General features: G+C 43.4%; 1 protein-coding gene across 3 annotated transcripts in view; it reads left to right on the top strand.

The window, feature by feature from the left end:
• The window catches only part of LOC119011520 (receptor-type tyrosine-protein phosphatase N2-like), a 188,626-nt gene that overhangs the window by 46,053 nt on the left and 124,011 nt on the right, over nucleotides 1–18,562 (top strand). For all 3 annotated transcript variants that reach the window (XM_037084709.1, XM_037084711.1, XM_037084710.1), the window contains exon 11: nucleotides 10,142–10,221. In XM_037084709.1, the coding sequence (XP_036940604.1) occupies nucleotides 10,142–10,221 (80 nt within the window). The remainder of the gene's footprint in view (nucleotides 1–10,141; nucleotides 10,222–18,562) is intronic.

Raw genomic sequence — 18,562 nt, 5'->3', positions numbered from 1 at the left:
CTTCAGGTCCCTGCGATGGAGCCGAGTCCTCGTGCTGTGGGCGGTTGGGGTTCAAGGTTTTGGGTCTTTCGGTAAACATCATATACACAAATACAAAGTTAGCGCTCCGGCAGCGAGTTCAGAAACACAATAAAAAGCATTTTAATGCGTCTAACGTCCTTCTGAAGCTCTCGGCGCCCTGTGATTTAACAGCGCCTCTGGAAATGTGGCCCTGCCAGCTGTCAGACGGCCAAGCAGTGGAATTAAATTTAGAATTACTTCAAATTCATCACTGTGAGGTTCAGGAAAATCACAGAGGACGCAGAGATACTCAGACTGGAGTCTACTGAGGGGGGCCAGAGGTCTGCCGATGACTCATCTCGTCTATAGAGTCGCTTTACATCCACCATCCGGCACCTGCGGGGCTCAAGTGGGCGGCAGTTTTACTCAAAGGGGCGAGCAGCACGTTATGAAACTCCTCAGATATCTCCTCCATGGATGCTGCTGCTGCTGCTGCTGATGATGATGATGATGATGATGATGAGCAGCAGCAGCATCGGCTCCTCTGCTGTGATCAGAGAGGGAACACTGGAAAAAAATGAAAATAGAGATTTTTTCAGGGTGCCGGGCATCAAAATCCGAAGTGAGAGAAGTTAAGAAAACAGTGCCCTCGCTGAGTGAAAGCCAAGGACGTCGCCTGATTTTCATTCTGTCAACATTTTTTTCCTGCTCGGGGTGGAGGGAGGCGATGAGAGAAGCTCGTCGGCGTTATTGACATGTTGGAGTCGAGCCGCCGCTAACTGCAATCATTTATTAATGAGACTGAACTCTGCCTGAACCCTCTGCCTCTCTCTCTCTCTCTCTCTCGGTCGTTATCTGTTCCTCTCCGTCTTTCCCTCCATCACTCCGTTTCTTCCTCGTCTCTCCTTCTCATTCTGCTTCTTCCTCAGTCTCAATCTATTTCTGTCTTCTCTCTCCCTCTTCCTGTCCGTCCTTCTCCAGAGTTGTTGCTATGTTTCGCCCTCACAGGTGACTTTGCGGCTGTTTTTTTTTTGTTTTTTTTTTTTTTTTTTGTTTTGAACATTTTTAATGCGGCGAGCTGCAACGGCAAAACAACAGCTACTGCAGTGGATCGCAGTTTGAGCTGCTGACTGCTGGGGATTACAGTCAGTGTACAGACGGTGTAGGAAGTCTTGTGTGTTGTATTTTAGCCTCAGTGGTCACTCTGTCGACGCAGCGAGGGGCAGAAACGTGGAAATGTGGAAGTAAAAAGGTGTACTGCAGGTTTTATTTCACAGTTCTGTCCATCACTTCACTAGAATTACACCTCTAAGTTAGTTGATCTGACATGAAACAGCCTCCATCAGCTGAACTGGTTTGAGTACGAGTTGATTGAATCGATATTATTAATTGAATAGCCTGAGACGGAAAAACAATCTTGTGTGTTGACACGTTTATCTGACCCACGTACCTACTTGGTGCGGTCCACTCCTGTTTGCCAAGTCTGAGCCACAGGCGGGCCGCACCATGTCACCGGAACAGATCCGACCCTGCAGAATTAGAAAAGGAACCCAGGATCTGGACCATATGGCTGGATGGACATCGGACGGATGAACGTGTCTGGCACAATTTTAAATAAGTAAACTAAAAAATAAACTTTATTTCTGAGCTGTGAAAAGATTCTGCCTTGTTTTATAACCATCATTTATGAATAAGGGGAAGATAAAGCGTGTTTATGTGCTGACCTTTCTCCGACAGACAGAAAGATAAAAGTATAATATGTTAAAATGTGTCACTAAATACACTCCGGCAGCTGTTAGTATAACTGGGTCATTCCTGTCGGGAACCTCAACAGAAGAGCTGAATTTTCAGAAACAATCAGTGAGTGATGAAAACCAGCCTCCCTGACCTGTTACTGACATTATGAAGTGTGTTATTTAAGCGCCTGCGCTGCTCTTCAGTGTTCGACGGCGCGGAGTTTGGACTCGATGAGTGATTTCTCAGGGCAATTATGAAAATGTGATTACGGCAATCTGTGCAGAATCATTTTGGATTATTGCTCTGTTATCTTGCGAGAGCAGCATATTTGCGGTATTATCAAGTATTGATTCTTTCAATGTCAGTGGCTCGGTTGTCGGGCCGGCGCTGATTAGATAAAGTGTTTGTCCTCAAAGAGGCTCTGCGGCGGCTGCATGCAACTGTTATTAACACCAGCAACGTGGCGACTGTATACTTGAACACTTATGCTGTCAGTGTGTGTGTGTGTGTGTGTGTGTGTGTGTGTGTGTGTGTGTGTGTGTGTGTGTGTGTAGGTTTTCTGCAGTGTCGATGAAGCAGCTTTGAAGTGGAGTTGCAGTAAGACGGAGAAGGAAGGATTCATGTGAACGTTCATGTATTTGTGAGTGTGTGTGTGTGTGTGGACAGGTGGGGATTGGGTGGCTTGGGTTCGTGCGATTCACACACACACACACACACACACACACGCACATACCTTCACACACACTCCCACCCGGCCCCCGTTGTTCCCGCGGCTCCTCGCCGTGCTGCTCGGCTGCTGTATTGAGTCCCTGGGTGGCCCGCACTGTTCTCCTGTTCTAATGCACCTTTTGTCTTTGTTCTCCTATTCTGGGAATGAAAGGAGGGGAGCTTTACACTGGGGAGGGTGATGGATAGGAGGCAGAGAAAGCGACAGAGCGACAGAGAGAGAGAGAGAGAGATGTAGATGCAGAGAGAGAGAGAAGGCCGGGGGTCTCTTTTGTTGCGAGCGCGGTGAAAGCCCAGCAGGGGGAGCCGCCTTGACAATTTGTCAGCGGCGCCACGCTTATTTTTTATTTCCAGAGCCGACCCGGCTCCTCACCGCTGTGGCACCTCCAGCAGAACAAGTAAGCTCAGAGACAAAAGGCTTTACACTGACACTGAGCCCGCCGACACTCCTGATTTACCCAGCATGCCTCTGGCTTTTATACCGCCCCTGCTTCTCTCAACACCAGCAACAACTGGTTCCCACAGCTTTTCAATCTCGTTTAACGTCTAAAGATCCAAGTTTCCTCCAGCTCTAAACTCTGATATGTAGATTTAAGAAGAGTGAAATAATCATAATCATTTGTTTGTTTGTTTTTAAATTTAAGGCTGCATCATTACACAAACTTTACTTCCCCAGAATTAAGCGCGACACGTTTGTTTGGCAGCTTCTGAAACTTTTGGGTCTCTTGACTAGAATTTTATAGATTGTGTTGGATCAAAGCTCAGCGGCTCAAACTCGATTTAAGTTGCTGTGTTTTGTAGAAAGAAAAAAAAAAACAGCTTATTTCATGGCTTCATCTACGATCTTCCTCTCAGGAACAAAGCTTGTTTTGGCAGCAGAAACAGATTTTAGACAGTTTGACTCACATCATCATCATCATAAGATCATCAAAAGAAACGAGGCGTTTCTGTCTCTGGTCACACTTGTAGACGCTCGGAAAAATGTTTTGTGGGTATTTGTTCATTTATATTTATTTACGGCATTATAAGCAGCACAAAAGGCAGTTTTAAAGGTGCAGTATGTAGTTTTGGGAAAGCCGTTTTAGTCAGAGGAGAAATATCGTCATTGATCATTATATGATTAAACAAACTGAATAAATGACAAACAGTTCCTACTGTTTTACTTTGTTTATATGTGGCGGACCCTGCCACCCATCTAGCATCAAACCCTGACGGCAGCTTGTTTATTCAGTTATGGAAAAAAATAAAATATTTCTGAGTTTGTATTATTTTTTTATTCTGATTTTGCCTTTCCTCTCCAAAACAACATACTGGCCCTTTAAGTCCACACTGAGTTAAAATGTGACTGGTGCAAATAAAAGGCCCAGAAACTGTTTATTTAAGGGTCGATATAATTCAGTTTAGGTGTTTTTAGAGTTTATTAAACTGCGTTGTTAAGTTGAAACATGCAGTGGTTCAGTGTCGCCAGCGTGTCTGACTCGACGTTCAGAGACAGTTTTTTCTTTTTCCTCGACAGCAGAAATGTTTCCTTCGACTGAAATAACTCTACACGATGTCACTGCGTTGTTCTAATGATCTTGTATAATAATCTTGTTGGGAATCTTCTGTATTAGCATCCTCTCGTGGAGCTCTGCGGTTCCTACAGATCGTCAGTCGCTTCAGGGACAGATGACGAGTCGGTCACAACGCTGAATCAAACCGTTCCCGTCAGGTCGGCGCTGTGACTCCCACACGCCGACATTCATTCAAAGACAAAAGAGAAAAAAAAAGCATTTCAGACTTTTGAGAAAGCTGCGATATAAACATTTTACTCTTTGAAAGAAGGAAAGATATTTATATAGGTAGATATTACGTTGGTAAAAGTGAAAGTCACCCACATGAATAGAACAAGAGTAAAAGTGTCAAATGTGCTTGATAAAAGTAAAATCTAACATATACAGTATTTAGATTTATATATACACTCTGTGATATGGTTCATTTTTCTAATTATTGGAATCAGTTTTAAAATTTTATTGCTGATAAAGTAACTTGGTAACTAAAGTTATCAAATGATCGTGTGTTCGAGTAAAAAGTAAAAAATTAGCAAGAAACAGAAGTAGAAAATTGAAATGCTACAGGAAGTTACATGTACTTGAGCAAATGTACTTAGTTACTTTCTATCACTGGAGAAATGTGAATTTATATCCTGTTAAGTAGGGTCACTAATCTTAAATTCCTTTATTTTAAAGGGTCATTTCACCCAAAAAAAAGTTTGGGGTTAGCAGTTTTGATTGATTGAAAGGTTACACAATCTTTTGAAGAGATTAGATGCAAAACAGGGCAGTGAATTTATTATAAATGTGTTATTTTAGTGTAACTCACAAAAGAAAGTCCGTCAAACTCTTTTTATATTTAGGTAGAGGAAAATATCTCCCAGGTTTACGTCTTATATATCTTCTGTCAGGATGGAACAGTGTTTGTCTTTGTACTTTGGTGAGCTGCTCTGTTAACTGTAAGAAGTTTTATCGACTAACAGAACTGAGAGTACTGTATAAAGTCATAGCAGTGTGTATTTATATACGTTCATCCTGCAGCTCATCCATTTACCAGGCGGCAGCAGCAGCAGCAGCGGCACCGCAGGCACCTCCACCTTTCCACCTCACACAATAGCACCAGATTAGCATATTATTAAAACAACACAAATGTCTGTGAACAAAGTAGTTAGCGACCTGTGCGACCCCGGCCCGCTGAAAAAAAGACAACAAAACTTCCCCCCCTTTTTTTTTTCTGACAATTTCCTCTCGGGGGGGCGGAGAGCAGCAGCAGCAGCAGAGGTTCACGCAGCCTGCAGCGAAAAAAAAAAAAAACCACTCTGGCAACATCTGAATCATAAAAAGCGAGCCTACACACCGAGCCAGGACACAAAACAAACCTGGAGAGTGACTCACACCCTTTTTACGTTTTTTTTTTTTTTTTTCATTTGGAACAATTCGATACTGATTAGATAATCCTGACGGTGAGCGCTTTCAGGCAGAGCGGCCTTGGAAATGTTTTTAGCAGCGGTGGCGGCGGCGGCGGCCTGGTAGTGGTTGTTGAGGGCGAGAGAAGAGGGCGGCGGGGAAGCGTTGATGTGGGTGGCTCCGCGCAGCCTTTGACTGTAGCTGGCCCGCCGAATAATGATGGCTGTTGCGTAACCATCACTGAGTGTAGAGTAGACTGGATGTTTCTTTTTTTTTTTTTTTTTATTCAGAACAGGAGGGTCGAGGTGATGTAATGTCTGTCTGAGCTGATGGGGGGGGGGGTCATATCAAAGAGCCGCCACTAGGAGGAGAGAGCGGGCCTGGATGACGAGGGTGATGGACTGGATGTCGACTTTTTAAGGGCCAAAGGTGTGAACGCTGCGAGAAAAATCTACATCTGTATCAGCCATTTTACCTGATTTTGAGTCTCGAGTGTGTCTGTGTTGTTCTGCAATCAGCTGATGTTAAAAAGCTTCATGAGGAAAACATCTGAGCCCTGAAAGCTTCATATTAAAACAAATCTCCAACTGTTTTTTTGGATTAAAGGCGAGTGTCAGTATCTTGAAACAACAGCTGGTATCAGCAGAGAGAGAGAGAAAAAGAAAAATATCACTGAAGTGGGTTTTCAAGTAGAAACAACTGATGTTTTCAAACTCATTTATAGAAACTATGAATTTAAGGACTCTATAATAACAGAATGGCTCCATAAAAAAATGGAGGTTTTTGGAGTGAAGACAAGAATTTACTGTAGTTTTGAGGTTCATTTCTCCCACTAGAAATATTATATTTCTATTCCAGCACACTTACAGTATGTTATGACTGAAGTTAGCGGTTACTTTCTATATTCAGGTATTTTTTTTTACAGTCAGCGTGGGATAAGACCGTTAAAATTACTGTTTTGGTGTTAACTCAGAGAGGCAGTCAGGAGGATTATTCTCCTCAACTTCTGTTAAACTTTTTGTGTCTGCACATTTTATTTACTAATACCAAAATTAGAAAATAAGAGGCTTCTTCGCACTAGAAATTGATCTATATCCCCCGACAGTTCTCCCCCGACACCCGATACATGCACAAATGGCGAAACACTCGTGTTCCTTAGACGGTTTTTAAAGGGATTATATTTCCAGATATAGAATTTGCAGATAAGTCAGACGTGTTGAAGTCTGAGGCACTCAGGAGGGAGGTGGGTTAAAAAAAATCCTTGAATATCTCATGGCTGTTGAATCATAACAGCAGCAAAAAAAAAAAATCTGCCTCTCTGTATCAGAAAACAATGACTGAAGATGGAGTCTGATGACATCATGAAGCACTGTGGGATCATGGGAGTTGCTCGTCTTCATCCACAGCTGACGGGACGCCAAAAGAAATATTCAGAGAAGAAGTTTAAAGTCACGTGACGTTGAGCTTCCTTCCTTCCTTCCTTCCTTCCTTCCTTCCTTCCTTCCTTGCTCTCTGACGTTTAAACCGATATTTCCCCCAAAGTTACGGAGACAGTAACACCAACTGCTGACTAATTCAAAATGTATTATAACAATAAATTCTGCTTCAGGTTATTTATTCCACTTCGCTTTGAAGAATAATCTCCCACAACTATTCACAAAGTAAATGAATAGTTTTTGAGATTCATTATTCAGTTTTCTTAAAAAAAAGGAGCAGCAGTGTTTTTTAGTCTTTCAGTAAAACATAGATGATTTATCTCTTTGTCGTGAGCGGATTTGTGTCTGTCGTCGATCAAACCGTCAGATTAGCGATCGGCGTTTCTGTTGGATGGCAGGATTAATAGTTCCAGTTATCGTCCTCATCTGCGGATCTTTTCACACAAATCAATCATCATTAGATTAAAACATCTGAGAGACAAAGACATCAGATTTCTTTTTTTCCGTCTTGATGGAAATATTTGTTAACCACATTAATGTCTCCTAAAATCTAAATCTTGATGCATCTGTCTCTTATAAAAGATTCAATTTTTATGATATTATTCCGATGATTCTGTGTCCGCTTGATGATCAATGTGAGTAACAGATGATGTTGTAATCGCCTCGCGTGAGCTTCTGTTGCCGGTGCGACGAGGTTACTCGGCAGGTCCGGGAGTGGATGTGGTGTCGTTGTGCGGGCGGTGCTGTGCTCTGGGTGGCGGAGGCCGACAGATGGATATGTGATCGACTCAACGTGAGTGATTTCCCCCCTCTTCATCACACACGGACGCGTCGCACCGCAGCGGCTGATGAATCGCTTCACAGGTGTGACAAATACACGGGCCTCATCGCTCGGAGGAGAAATAACGGTCAGGGAAAAAAAAAAAAGAAATGAGCGTTTTGTGGAGCTGCTCAGACTGAGTGAGACGCGTCTGTTTGGTTGTAGTTTACAGCAGGACAGCACGTTGTGGATGTCATTACAAAAGAGACAGGAAGTTGTTTTCTTATTTTTTCTGCTCAATTCGAGCACTTAGCGCCACCAAGTTTCCCCCCTGGGGATTATTAATCTGACCCGGTCTAATTGCACCATAAATGTTAGAATAGTACAACATGGCTGCTGTTGTGTTTGTCTTTGATGCACTGACCTCAGGGACCGAGCAACCCAATTAAAAGCCACAGTAATGACGGCGTGGCTGGGAATGTCAAACGGAGGCTGTTGATACAAACGTTTGAGAGAGTTTCTCACCTGACGATGATGGTGAAAGAGGAGAAAACTTGTTGAGAAGTAAATCAGAGGTGGAAGAAGCGTTCAGATCCGTTTACTGAAAGTGACGACGAGGAACTTTTAGGTGTTTATGAAACCGTCTCGTGATTCCTCTGATGATTATAAATGTGATCATCATCGGCGAAAAGAATGATATTTTTATATAGTATTTTGGTACTTGAGTAAATGTACATAGTTACGATCCATCACTGAAATTAGGAGGCTTCATCAGTAACTGGCTGGATGGATTGACGGGTAGAGAAGCGCACATCAGATAAAACTAATGAGGGTTCAGAAGAGAAAAGATCTTTTAAAGGAAAAGTTCACCTAAAACTGTAAATTCAGGCCTCCCCTCCTCAACCTCCGTGCCGATGGGAAGTCATTGGGAAGGATATTTCTGGAGCTTCAGAGCAAAAACTACATGCAGCATTCTCCTCAACAACTGAAGTAGCTGGAGATATTTGTTTTAAAACGTAGAACAACAGCCAGAGAAATAAATAAAACGGCTCCATGAAAGTCAGTCAGGCTCACACGCTCACTTCAGACGGTATGTGAGCTTTTAGCTTAGCAGCTACTCTGAAGAATTTGTCTTTAAAAAAAAAAGGTGTAAATAACGTTTCAAATCAATTTGGGGCTCTTGAGACTTTGATCACACCAGACGATTAGTTTTTTATTTTTTTTATTTGCTACTTCTTTTTTGATGTGAAGCTCCGGAAATGTGTTGTGGACTATGAAACGTCGGTCGTCTTTATATCGGCGCGGGGGTGAGGAGATAATGACTGAAATTTTCGTTTTGTTGTGTTTGTTTCACTTCCTGCGTGCGTCAGACATTTTGTGCCAACTGAAAAAATTCAGGAAAGAAGAACATTTAGTTCACAAGACAGAGCCGTTTGTATTTTGTGTATTTCCTCTAACTTTTTTTTGTATATTTGAGTTTTGAATTGTACAGTTACTGTGTTGTTTTCGCTGAAACAGAAGAGGCGGACTGCACAGCCTGCACAAACACACTCAACAACCCCTCTCATTCAAGTGCAACTATTTAAATCCATCAACCTGAAACGAAAACCACTTTTCTGACTCCCTGAAAAAAACATCTCCGCCGTCGGATCGGACCTGCTCCAACAATGATGTCACCGCATGTTATAATAGTGCTTACAGTAGCAGTCACTTCCTATAGCGGTGCACAATACTTCCTGGAGGGGAATCTGGTAATATATCTTCCTGCTGGGCCTTTCGTCTGAATTACAGCAGGGAAAAACAAAAGGTTAATCACATTGGGAGACTCCGCTCTGCCTCCCGACCACCCAGCTTCTCTCCATCGCTCCCTCGGTGTTTCAATTCAAGCTGCTTCACTGGCATGAATGTCGGATGAACATTGGTTGGTTCGGTGGGGGGGGGGCTCCTTCTAAAGCAGCTAGAAAAAACAATACAGATGTCTTTTCTGTCCCTCCTTTTCTGTCCACGTTGTCCCTCTTCTCGTCTTTCCTCGCCCCCCCCCCCCCTTCAGTTTCCGTCGCCCTCAATTTGAATCCATCACGACAATATGCTCTCGCAATCACCGCACGTCGAATCAAAATGTAAATGCGTCACGAGAACGGGCCTGCTCGAAATGCATTCGCTCGTCTGGGCCTCACGTATCAGAGCGTCCTCTTGTTGATGACCGAAAATCCTCTCATCCCCGACCCTCCTTCTCTTCATTTCCCAGCGTGCTTAAATGCCGCCGGGCGCATTACATTGAGATTCAAGAGGTTATCTGGCAGTGGTGATGGGGATTGCAGCAGCCTAAAGGATCGCCACAGGTTAAAGCTTTTTCTTTTTTCTTTTTTTCTGTCTTTCTTTTTCTCCAGCGCCACGTATGGCTGAGCTTTAATGAGCACAAGTCGTTTTCTCCCTCCGTCTGAGAACACAACACCTCGCCGCCAATGGGAAATAGATTCTGAGGATGTCTTTTGTCTCACCATGTGTTTGTGTGTGTGTGTGTGTTTGTGTGTGTTTTCCAGGGTGGTGGGCCCCGCTGTGACCTTCAAAGTGAGCCCGAACACTCAGAACGTCAGCACCGCAGATGTGGCCAACGTGGCTGGTAGGTGTTCCTCGGCTGAGTAATGTCGTCTTTATACCGACAGAGAAAAAAAAAAGAAAAAAGACAGGCCATTATCATCGGTGCGCTGCTGCACCTGAGGCCCCAGATGGACAAAAAAAACAAAACTTCCGACTCCTCAGTAAAATGTTATTTTATTTATTTATTTTTCCTTTCCCAGCGAGAATTCTGCCATAGCCCACACTGGCACGTCATGGCGAGTTTTTAAATTCCTTTGTGTTCAGTTTGGTTTAGTTTGGCTAAGTTTTTTGTTTTGTTTTTTTTGGGTATTGGCCCATTTTGAAAGGAAGCCAGCAGGATTTACTGTTGTGTCACAAATCTCTAAGCAGCCATGTTTGGCTCCATGGTGGCAATCCATTGGAGAGTTTGGACGTGTGCCTAAAAAAACATTGTGGAAAAAAAAAAACAGAAGAGAGACACCAGAAATTTGTTTTGTTGAGGTAATAAGTCGGTTCAATAATTCCTTTCACAAAATATGAAAAAGTCTTGAGTTTTGGGAAGAAAAGGACACACGAGGCGGCCTTCAGTCTCGTAACGCCAATCAATATCAGTCGTACGTAAAAGAACGAGACGAGGAGAAAGTTCTCCGAAAACTTTAAAATCTGGAAAAAGGAGACTTGAACAATCCACAACAAACTTTCTGCAGACTGTCAATTTGAAAAAACTTAATTTTGGCATTATGTCCGTCACAATCTTGGTTTTTTGTTGTTTCTACTGACCATATTTGGATGAGAGGGTGGAGCCAATGTGTGGTTGTTGTGGGTGTTAATCACAGAGTCGCCACGCCTTAAAGTAAATCCTGCTTTATCATATATTTTACTCGTAATGGGATCATAATTTATGAGATGAATGGAAAGACCTGAAACAAATGATTGAGAACATAAACTCATTAGAGAACAGTTTACTGAGGGAGTAAATCAAGTGAGAAGAAGGTCATGAGACAGAATGCAGGTTTACAGCACTTCAGCTTTGGCTTCACATTTCGGACTCGTACTCGATGGTCTTATAACCGTATCGAGCAGCTCTGAAAGAAGAAATATGAAGATAAAAACACACGGCCATGGTTCTGTTGCTCTTATTTTACATTCCTTGTCGTGTGGAGAAGCTAAAACCAGCAGAACTGTGAATTAATGTTCGCTGTAAATGTTGAAAACCTCGTCAGGTGCTCTGTGATTTTGTCCGCCACCTTTTTTTTTTCTTTTTGAAGATCGCTCGTCAGTCATTCTGTCTCAAGATCCTCCAAATCAAAAATGACTCGGTTCAGCCTCGCCTGTCACTCTGAGAGGGTCCCTGTAATAATATGTCTCAGAGTGCAACCCAGCAGTGAAGACGCCGTCAAGGTGTGTGTGTGTGTGTGTGTGTGTGTGTGTGTGTGTGTGTGTGTGTGTGTGTGCGCACCGGGCTACAGTGTGACTCACGATAATGAGGCGAGGGTGTTGATGAAGTGGGGAATAAAGAGAGGAGGAATGTTTGCCATTAGCCAAGCTGTCAGTCCGGAGAGAGAGAGGGAAGTTTCCTGATATTCCCCGGGCCTGATTCCAGATCCACACACACACACACACACACACACACACACACACACACACACACACACACACACACACACACTTTGTGCTGATTATGCAACGGCTTCTCTCCTGTTTTTAAGTGCTATTGTTGGCGTCCCCCCCCCCCCACGGCTCCGCGGGGTCACGGATGAGCCTCGATTGTTATTAATGCAAACATCTGACAGAACGTGCTCCAAATGAAATATGGCGTCCTCTTCGCTAAAGTGCAATAGTGTGGGCGGGCCGTCTTTAAAGTGTCGTTTGTCATATTCAACTAGAATATCAATCCATCCCAAAGCGTGCATTACCCCCCCCCCCCCCCCGGCCAGGGTTTATAGTGCTTTTCTGAAACATTAAGCTTTACACGGCCGTCGTAATGACGTCGTTCGATCATCGTTTATAGCCGCTCTGCAGCGGATGGCGGAAACTGGACGTCCGTCTCCTCCGTCGCAAACTTGTGTGTTTTGGTAGAGTGCTCTTGGCAGCTGTGTTAAGAAATACTTCAGTTTTATTTGATTTAATCTCTGCGAATACATCAGTAAGACATCAGTGAAATGTTCAAACGCTGAGCGATGTACGGAGGAACGGTTTGGATCCTTTTTACTGTCGTCATTTCAGAAGCTGCAGTTTTGTGATGCCGCTGATTTGAATTGCGTTGTACTGAGAGGAGTGACTGATATCCAGGGGATGAAAGATGAGGAAAGAGACATTGACAACCAAGGATACGCAAAGAAAAGTATCAGAACATTGGATAAAAGTTGAAAATGTAAAACGGAAATATGAGAATATTATATAATGTCACGATGAGACTCGGCTGGCAGCATCTTTTGTTTCAGGGATGTTTCTTTAGGTGGAATAAGTGCGTCTGGTGGCGTCAATCTAAAGAAATAATTATTTTATAAAGTATATTTAGCTCAGAATTACAGACCAAACTCTACAGACTTGTACAGTCGGCAGCACTTAGGTGACAAAATAGAAATTCTCCAACTCAAAATGATCTTTAAGGATTGAAGATAATTTATTTTTGCATGTTAAAGCAAGATATTTTTAGATTTTATGAATGCGTAGTGTCATTAAAATGCAAATATTTTTATATTCTTATACATTACAAGGGTAATGCACAAAATGAAAAAAAACATTAATTGTAATATATTTCATGTCACGTTTTTGTACCACTATTATTTATTTATTTGTTTATTTATTTAAATTAAACTTTTAGTATCACAAGTATTACAGGTACAGGTAGTATTTTATCAGCTGTTTTATAATAAGGAGTCATTTATATGGATAATGTGCAGCTGTCAGGGAATAAAGGTGCAATATTTCCTCATGAAATGTAAAAGTGTAGAGAACTATAACGCTGAAATACTGAAGTTTAAATAGATCGACTGTGATTATTAGTGCGACTGTGTTCTGTAATTTTCTTACTGGGTCGACAGATTGAAGCCGGTTGTGGAAGCGGTCTCACAGGATTCCGGTTTAAACCTCATCACTGCTGTGCTTCTTACACCCGGATCGATTCTGACCTCCGGGTGCCAAAAGGTCCGATTAATGCAGCACCGGGCCGACCAGACCTGGTGCTGCATTTTTTAAGAAGCCACGTAACCACTTCTGTCACGCGCGTCCGCCCATTGTGAGGAACTCCGGGGCCACCGGGGGCCATTGTTAAACGTGGGGGTGGATGTCAAGATGGTGGGCAGCGAGGTGGTGACCCCTCATTGTCCGGCCGAGGGTGGGCGGGGGGACCCAGAGGCTACTTCCAGCGGTGCGTCACGGCCGTGAGAACGGGACCCCGTGAATAGGCCGGGGGTCAGGGTCAGGACAGCGGGCAGCTCAATTAGCACTTAAAGCAGGAGGAGAGCAGCTGAGATATCCTGATCCCCGCGCCGGCTGTTCTTCTGACTTCTACTTTTTTTTTTTTTTATTATCCCACCAGCGCTTGTTTTTGCATACATGCTAATCGTGCCTCTCAGTGTGAGCGCAGCTACTCACACATGCCCAGAAGCCGTCCACTCCTGGGACTGTGTGGACGGTTAAGACAGTTGGTCGGTCTTTCCCTCCATCACAAACTCTCTTCTCGGGTTAAACTAACCGAGCCGCCTTTGTTCGCTGCAGACAATAGCTGGTCGCTCAGTGAGTCAATGTTGCATCTGAAGTTTGATTTGTGTGTTGACATGTAAATAATTTCCTGGCGGAGAGGTCGCTGTCAGTTTAATAAGTTAAAAAGACATCGTCCCCTCCACACACACACACACACACACACATACACACCAGTGAATGCTTGATTTACATGCTAATTAATGGAATAATCTCTGAGTAAAGTGTTTATCATTCCCATCCAGTTCACATATCAATCATGAGGAGCTTCTCAAAGTTGTGTTCGTCTCAAAAATATCAACACATTTTATTTTAACTCTCTTTATTTGCAGATGATGATGTTGTCATGTTTTGTCCTCCAGTGTCAGACCCTAAATATTAAGATGTCATGACGTGTTGAATATACGATGTTTAATCTGAAGGATGGATCAATTTAAAAGAGTTTAATGTCGATACTGGCAAATAATATCGTTGAGATCACGATAGAAACACTGGTAGCCAATCTAAAACAATCTAAATTTACAGGAGGTCACTCTCACGACTAAATAAACACTTATGGAACATAAAAAGCACGTCATTTAACTGAGACACAACAGTTTTATGAATTATCCTTCTGCTTGCTCTGTGCATGTTGCTGCCGTCACAGCTGCAGCAGGTGCTCTTCAGTGTGAACACTCACACTTTTATCATAATTATCGTCGTACTTATCGTCCCTGGTGTGGACGACCCTCCAGTCTGAACAGAGACAAGATGGCTGCAAATGTTTGGGGAATTAAAAGCATGGTGAATTTCAGAAGAGATGTACATCCTGATGAACCAGAGGACGAACACGCTGACAGTCAGAGAAACTGTTGAACATGTGAAAGTGTCCTGACTGCAGCCCGAGAATTCAGAGGTGGAAATTATCTAAGCCAAAAAAAAAAAACAAACAAAAAAAAGTCTTTTGAGCTTCACATGGTGCAAACTCCTGGAACCACACATGAAACTGAAATCCAGTTGTTAGTGGTTCCCAGGTTTGTGAAGAAGCACCTGAGGAGATCCTGGATTGATATTTTAAGTCTCCACGAGTTGTTTTAAGTTATCTTCTGTTCAAAATGTATGAGACTGGAGTGAAGGTAATGCGGTAGAAGTGCTGCTGGGTCTTTGTGGTGATCGAACAGAGCTGCTTTTTGGATACTTCAGCTGTACTGTGCTTATTTTTATTTCATGGAGGGTAAAATGGTCTGAATCAAAATTAAATTAAAACACCTTTTTTACATTTCTGATTCATACAGAGTCCCTGTAAGGCCTTAAGAAAGAGTTAAAATGTCTTAAATTCAAATTATGTAAGTCATTTTATAGTCCTGGGTTTTAATTTGCGAGTCAAACATTTCATATGATTCAATTCATCAATCGTTTTAATTTTCTTTTAATGAACCGTCGTTTTACCTCACGCTCGCACTGATCTGTCGGCAAAATGTAGATGAACCGCACTAATAATCGTATAAAACCTTCCTCTGCACCTGACCACGTGTGTTCTACTTACCTTTGAAATAACCTGCAGAATGTGAATAAGAAAAAGATGATTTGTCCCTAAAAAATGATAAAATATTGACTTTAAGAAGCGTTAAATTAAAGTCTGACAGACGTATCGGTTGGCTGATATTATCCACCAATACGTGCCTGTCAGAGATAAATCAGGACTGTTGATTTCCCCACTGATCCCTGTGGACACCCTTACATTGAGTCAGATGTTTCAATTATCAACGATTGCATTTGTTGAGGAGGAGGTGACGTCAGACTTTATTCCTGACAGCTGACATCTTTCTGTCACCGAGCTTCAGACCAGATCCCGGCGAGCGGGGATGGAGGAAGCGGTTTGTGTTACTTTCACAAAGGCTTCGGTTGCGTCTGGGCCTTTTTTCTTTTCCTTCCCTCGACTTCTCGTCTCCTCGTTTTCTTCCGTCTGAGTGGATTAGCATAGATCTCGTATGCTGACAGGACTGACCTTCACTGCAGCTAAACACTTGTCAAAATGCCAAATGTAATTACTGAGCTCTTTAGGTCAAAGTAATGTGTTTCATCTACCTCACTTCGCCCCGTTATTGATGTGCAGGCGCTCGGACCTCAGACTGCAGTCGAGTCCCTCTTCTTCTCCCCCCCCTCCCTGCGTGTGCTTGTGTGTCATAACAAATCCAGTAAAATGTATGCGTAATTATGCCTAAGTAATGCGGTGGAATTGTTATCTGTGCGGACGAGGTTTGCACGGCGCTGCGATGCGAGATGTCTTTTGCGTGACTTTGTCGGCCTGCGCGCTCTCAGATCCTGTGATTATGGACAATTTGAAGTTATCTGGCTGAGCTGCAGAGTGCTTCATTAACGCTGCCGCCATGATCGTCTTCCTCTGTAAATTGCGCACCCGTAAAATTGTTAACCCTGTTATGCTTTCTTGACATCAGCTTCGCCCTTTTACTTGTCTTGTATTTACATAAAAAAAACAAAAAAACATTTTTGAATCTGAACTCCTGCGTCGGTGTTGAGTGAAGGAAATGATTCTCAGACCTTTGAATCAAACTTCCCCACTCCATCATTTCCTCCGGTGAAATGTTTCATGGTCATATTTGACAGCCTCTCCATACAGGCTGTCATTAGTAACACCGCTGACTGATTTTGTGTCATCGCTGTCACTACGTGGAACTCCTTTAATTGTTCCCATTGATTGCCGGAGTGATTGCATTGGAAACAGCTCCGGCAATTGGGATCCGTCCAGCGGTCTCTCTCCGTGTGCCCTTCAGGAGCAGGCAAATCCATTTCAGTTAACTTCATTTCAACTCACCTGCTAGTCAGTTTTCATCGCACGCCGAAGGCTAATCGATTCTAGAAGTTTCTCTCACCTGTTGCTAAAGAAAATAATCGAACACGGCGAGAGAAAGGCACAGATGAGGCGTGCTGGTGTTTAGTGATGCAATTTGCTGTGGCGCCGCGTTTTTCATGTCTTCGCCTGTCGTCGAACCAGAGCTGGAGGCGTTTTGTGAATTGCAAGATGCCTCATCCGAGCTTTAAAAAGCCTGCACAACCCCCACCCCCACCCCACCCGCCGATCCGGAGTCACCTGTGGTTATTTTGGTCTGACTTCAGAGAGCGGGGGGAGCTGCGCACTGTCCTCTGGAGCTTTGCAAGCATCTGTGAGTCCTGCCGTCGAGCGTAGGGGAGGGATGGAAGAGAGGGGGTGGGGGCACAGGTGTTGTGCTGAGCTCGAGTTTGCACAGCGGTGCAACGTGATCTCCAAGCCAACCGCGCAGCCACCCTGCCAGCCACTCAGCCAAGCAGCCAAGCAGCCGGCCTGATTTCCCCGGCGCTGGCACCGGCCTGCTGGCACTGCCAACCCCTCTCTCCCACTCCCGCAGCTGGCAGCATCTCTGCGAGTTGGCCTGAGCTCCTGACGTTTGCTGCGGGGTTGGCAGACCCCTCCCAGATGGCCACCTTGTAGCGAAGCTGGCTTTGCGCTTGCATCACTTTTGCATCATTCCCCCCCAGCTTTACAGGGCTGTAGCCGAGAAGGCTTCCGATGGTTGTGCTGCGACATTTCTGCTGTGGGAGTACTGCTCGCGAGAGGCGGGGGTGCTAAACTCTGCTGCAGCGCTCACACTTTCCAGCCATGATTTTGTCATTTATGCTGTTTGTGAAGCTGCTTTTCAGGAACCGGTGACAGCTCTCGCACTGGAAACAGATGCAGATGAAATGAAATATGGATCTGGTCCCACCGTCCTGGACTCACACACATATATTAGAACCAACACTCCTTTTAATTTATATGTGAATAGGCCCATAATAGTACTATCTTTTACATTCAGAATGACGGGACAGTGTCAAGGTGCCTCTTGGCTTCATATTTTATTTATAATCTAATTTAAATCCGACTGCATTACCTATAATTTATGTCCCGCTAACTTTGTAATCCCAGCTGAACGGAAGAACAGACTTTGACCTCTCCGAAACTTGTTAGCACTAGGATTGAATAATTTAATATACATTTTTTAAACTGCGGCGGATGACAGTAAAATCATTTCACAGAATTTTCTTAATATCCTCACATTTAATGACCACGTCTGTCTGATGACTGCCCCTAATTATCACGTTTTCACCCCACTGTTTTTCCCTCGGTGGCAGACACACGGTACCTGTAATATCATGAAAGTACAGTTATTTAAATACATTTTTGTAGCATCAGAGAACATGGGGGCGGTTTTCTTTCAGTGCTGACAGGGAGACTAGCTGTTCTACACTCGTATCTCCTTCCATTCTTATCTTCTTACATCACTGTTGTATCATCAGAGCATTCCTTAAATGCACCTTCACCTTGTTTACCATTTGAAATAAAGTCCTACAAGGCTCAAATTCATGCAAATGATGTAAGAGTGAGAGATGTTCAAAGGAAAATAATCATTTGAAAGTCCAGCTTTGCTCCAGCAGTAACCCTTCACATAAAACTGAGATTTTAACACTAAATATCAATTATCGTATCTCTGCAGACTGATTTGAATTATTGAGTTATAAGGACTCAGCACAGACTGTGCATGCTGATGATGTTGATCTTGCTAGCAGGATCGTGATGGTTGAGAACATCAGACAGAAAGAAATACTGGCTGTTTGAGGCTTTAATTTGATTTTACAGCTCTTATTTTCTACTTCACTTGACT

This window comes from Acanthopagrus latus, chromosome 21 (assembly GCF_904848185.1).
Source record: "Acanthopagrus latus isolate v.2019 chromosome 21, fAcaLat1.1, whole genome shotgun sequence".
Taxonomy (NCBI): domain Eukaryota; kingdom Metazoa; phylum Chordata; class Actinopteri; order Spariformes; family Sparidae; genus Acanthopagrus; species Acanthopagrus latus.
The sequence above is the reverse complement of the archived record's forward strand: the minus strand, read 5'-3'. Positions and strand labels throughout refer to the sequence as shown.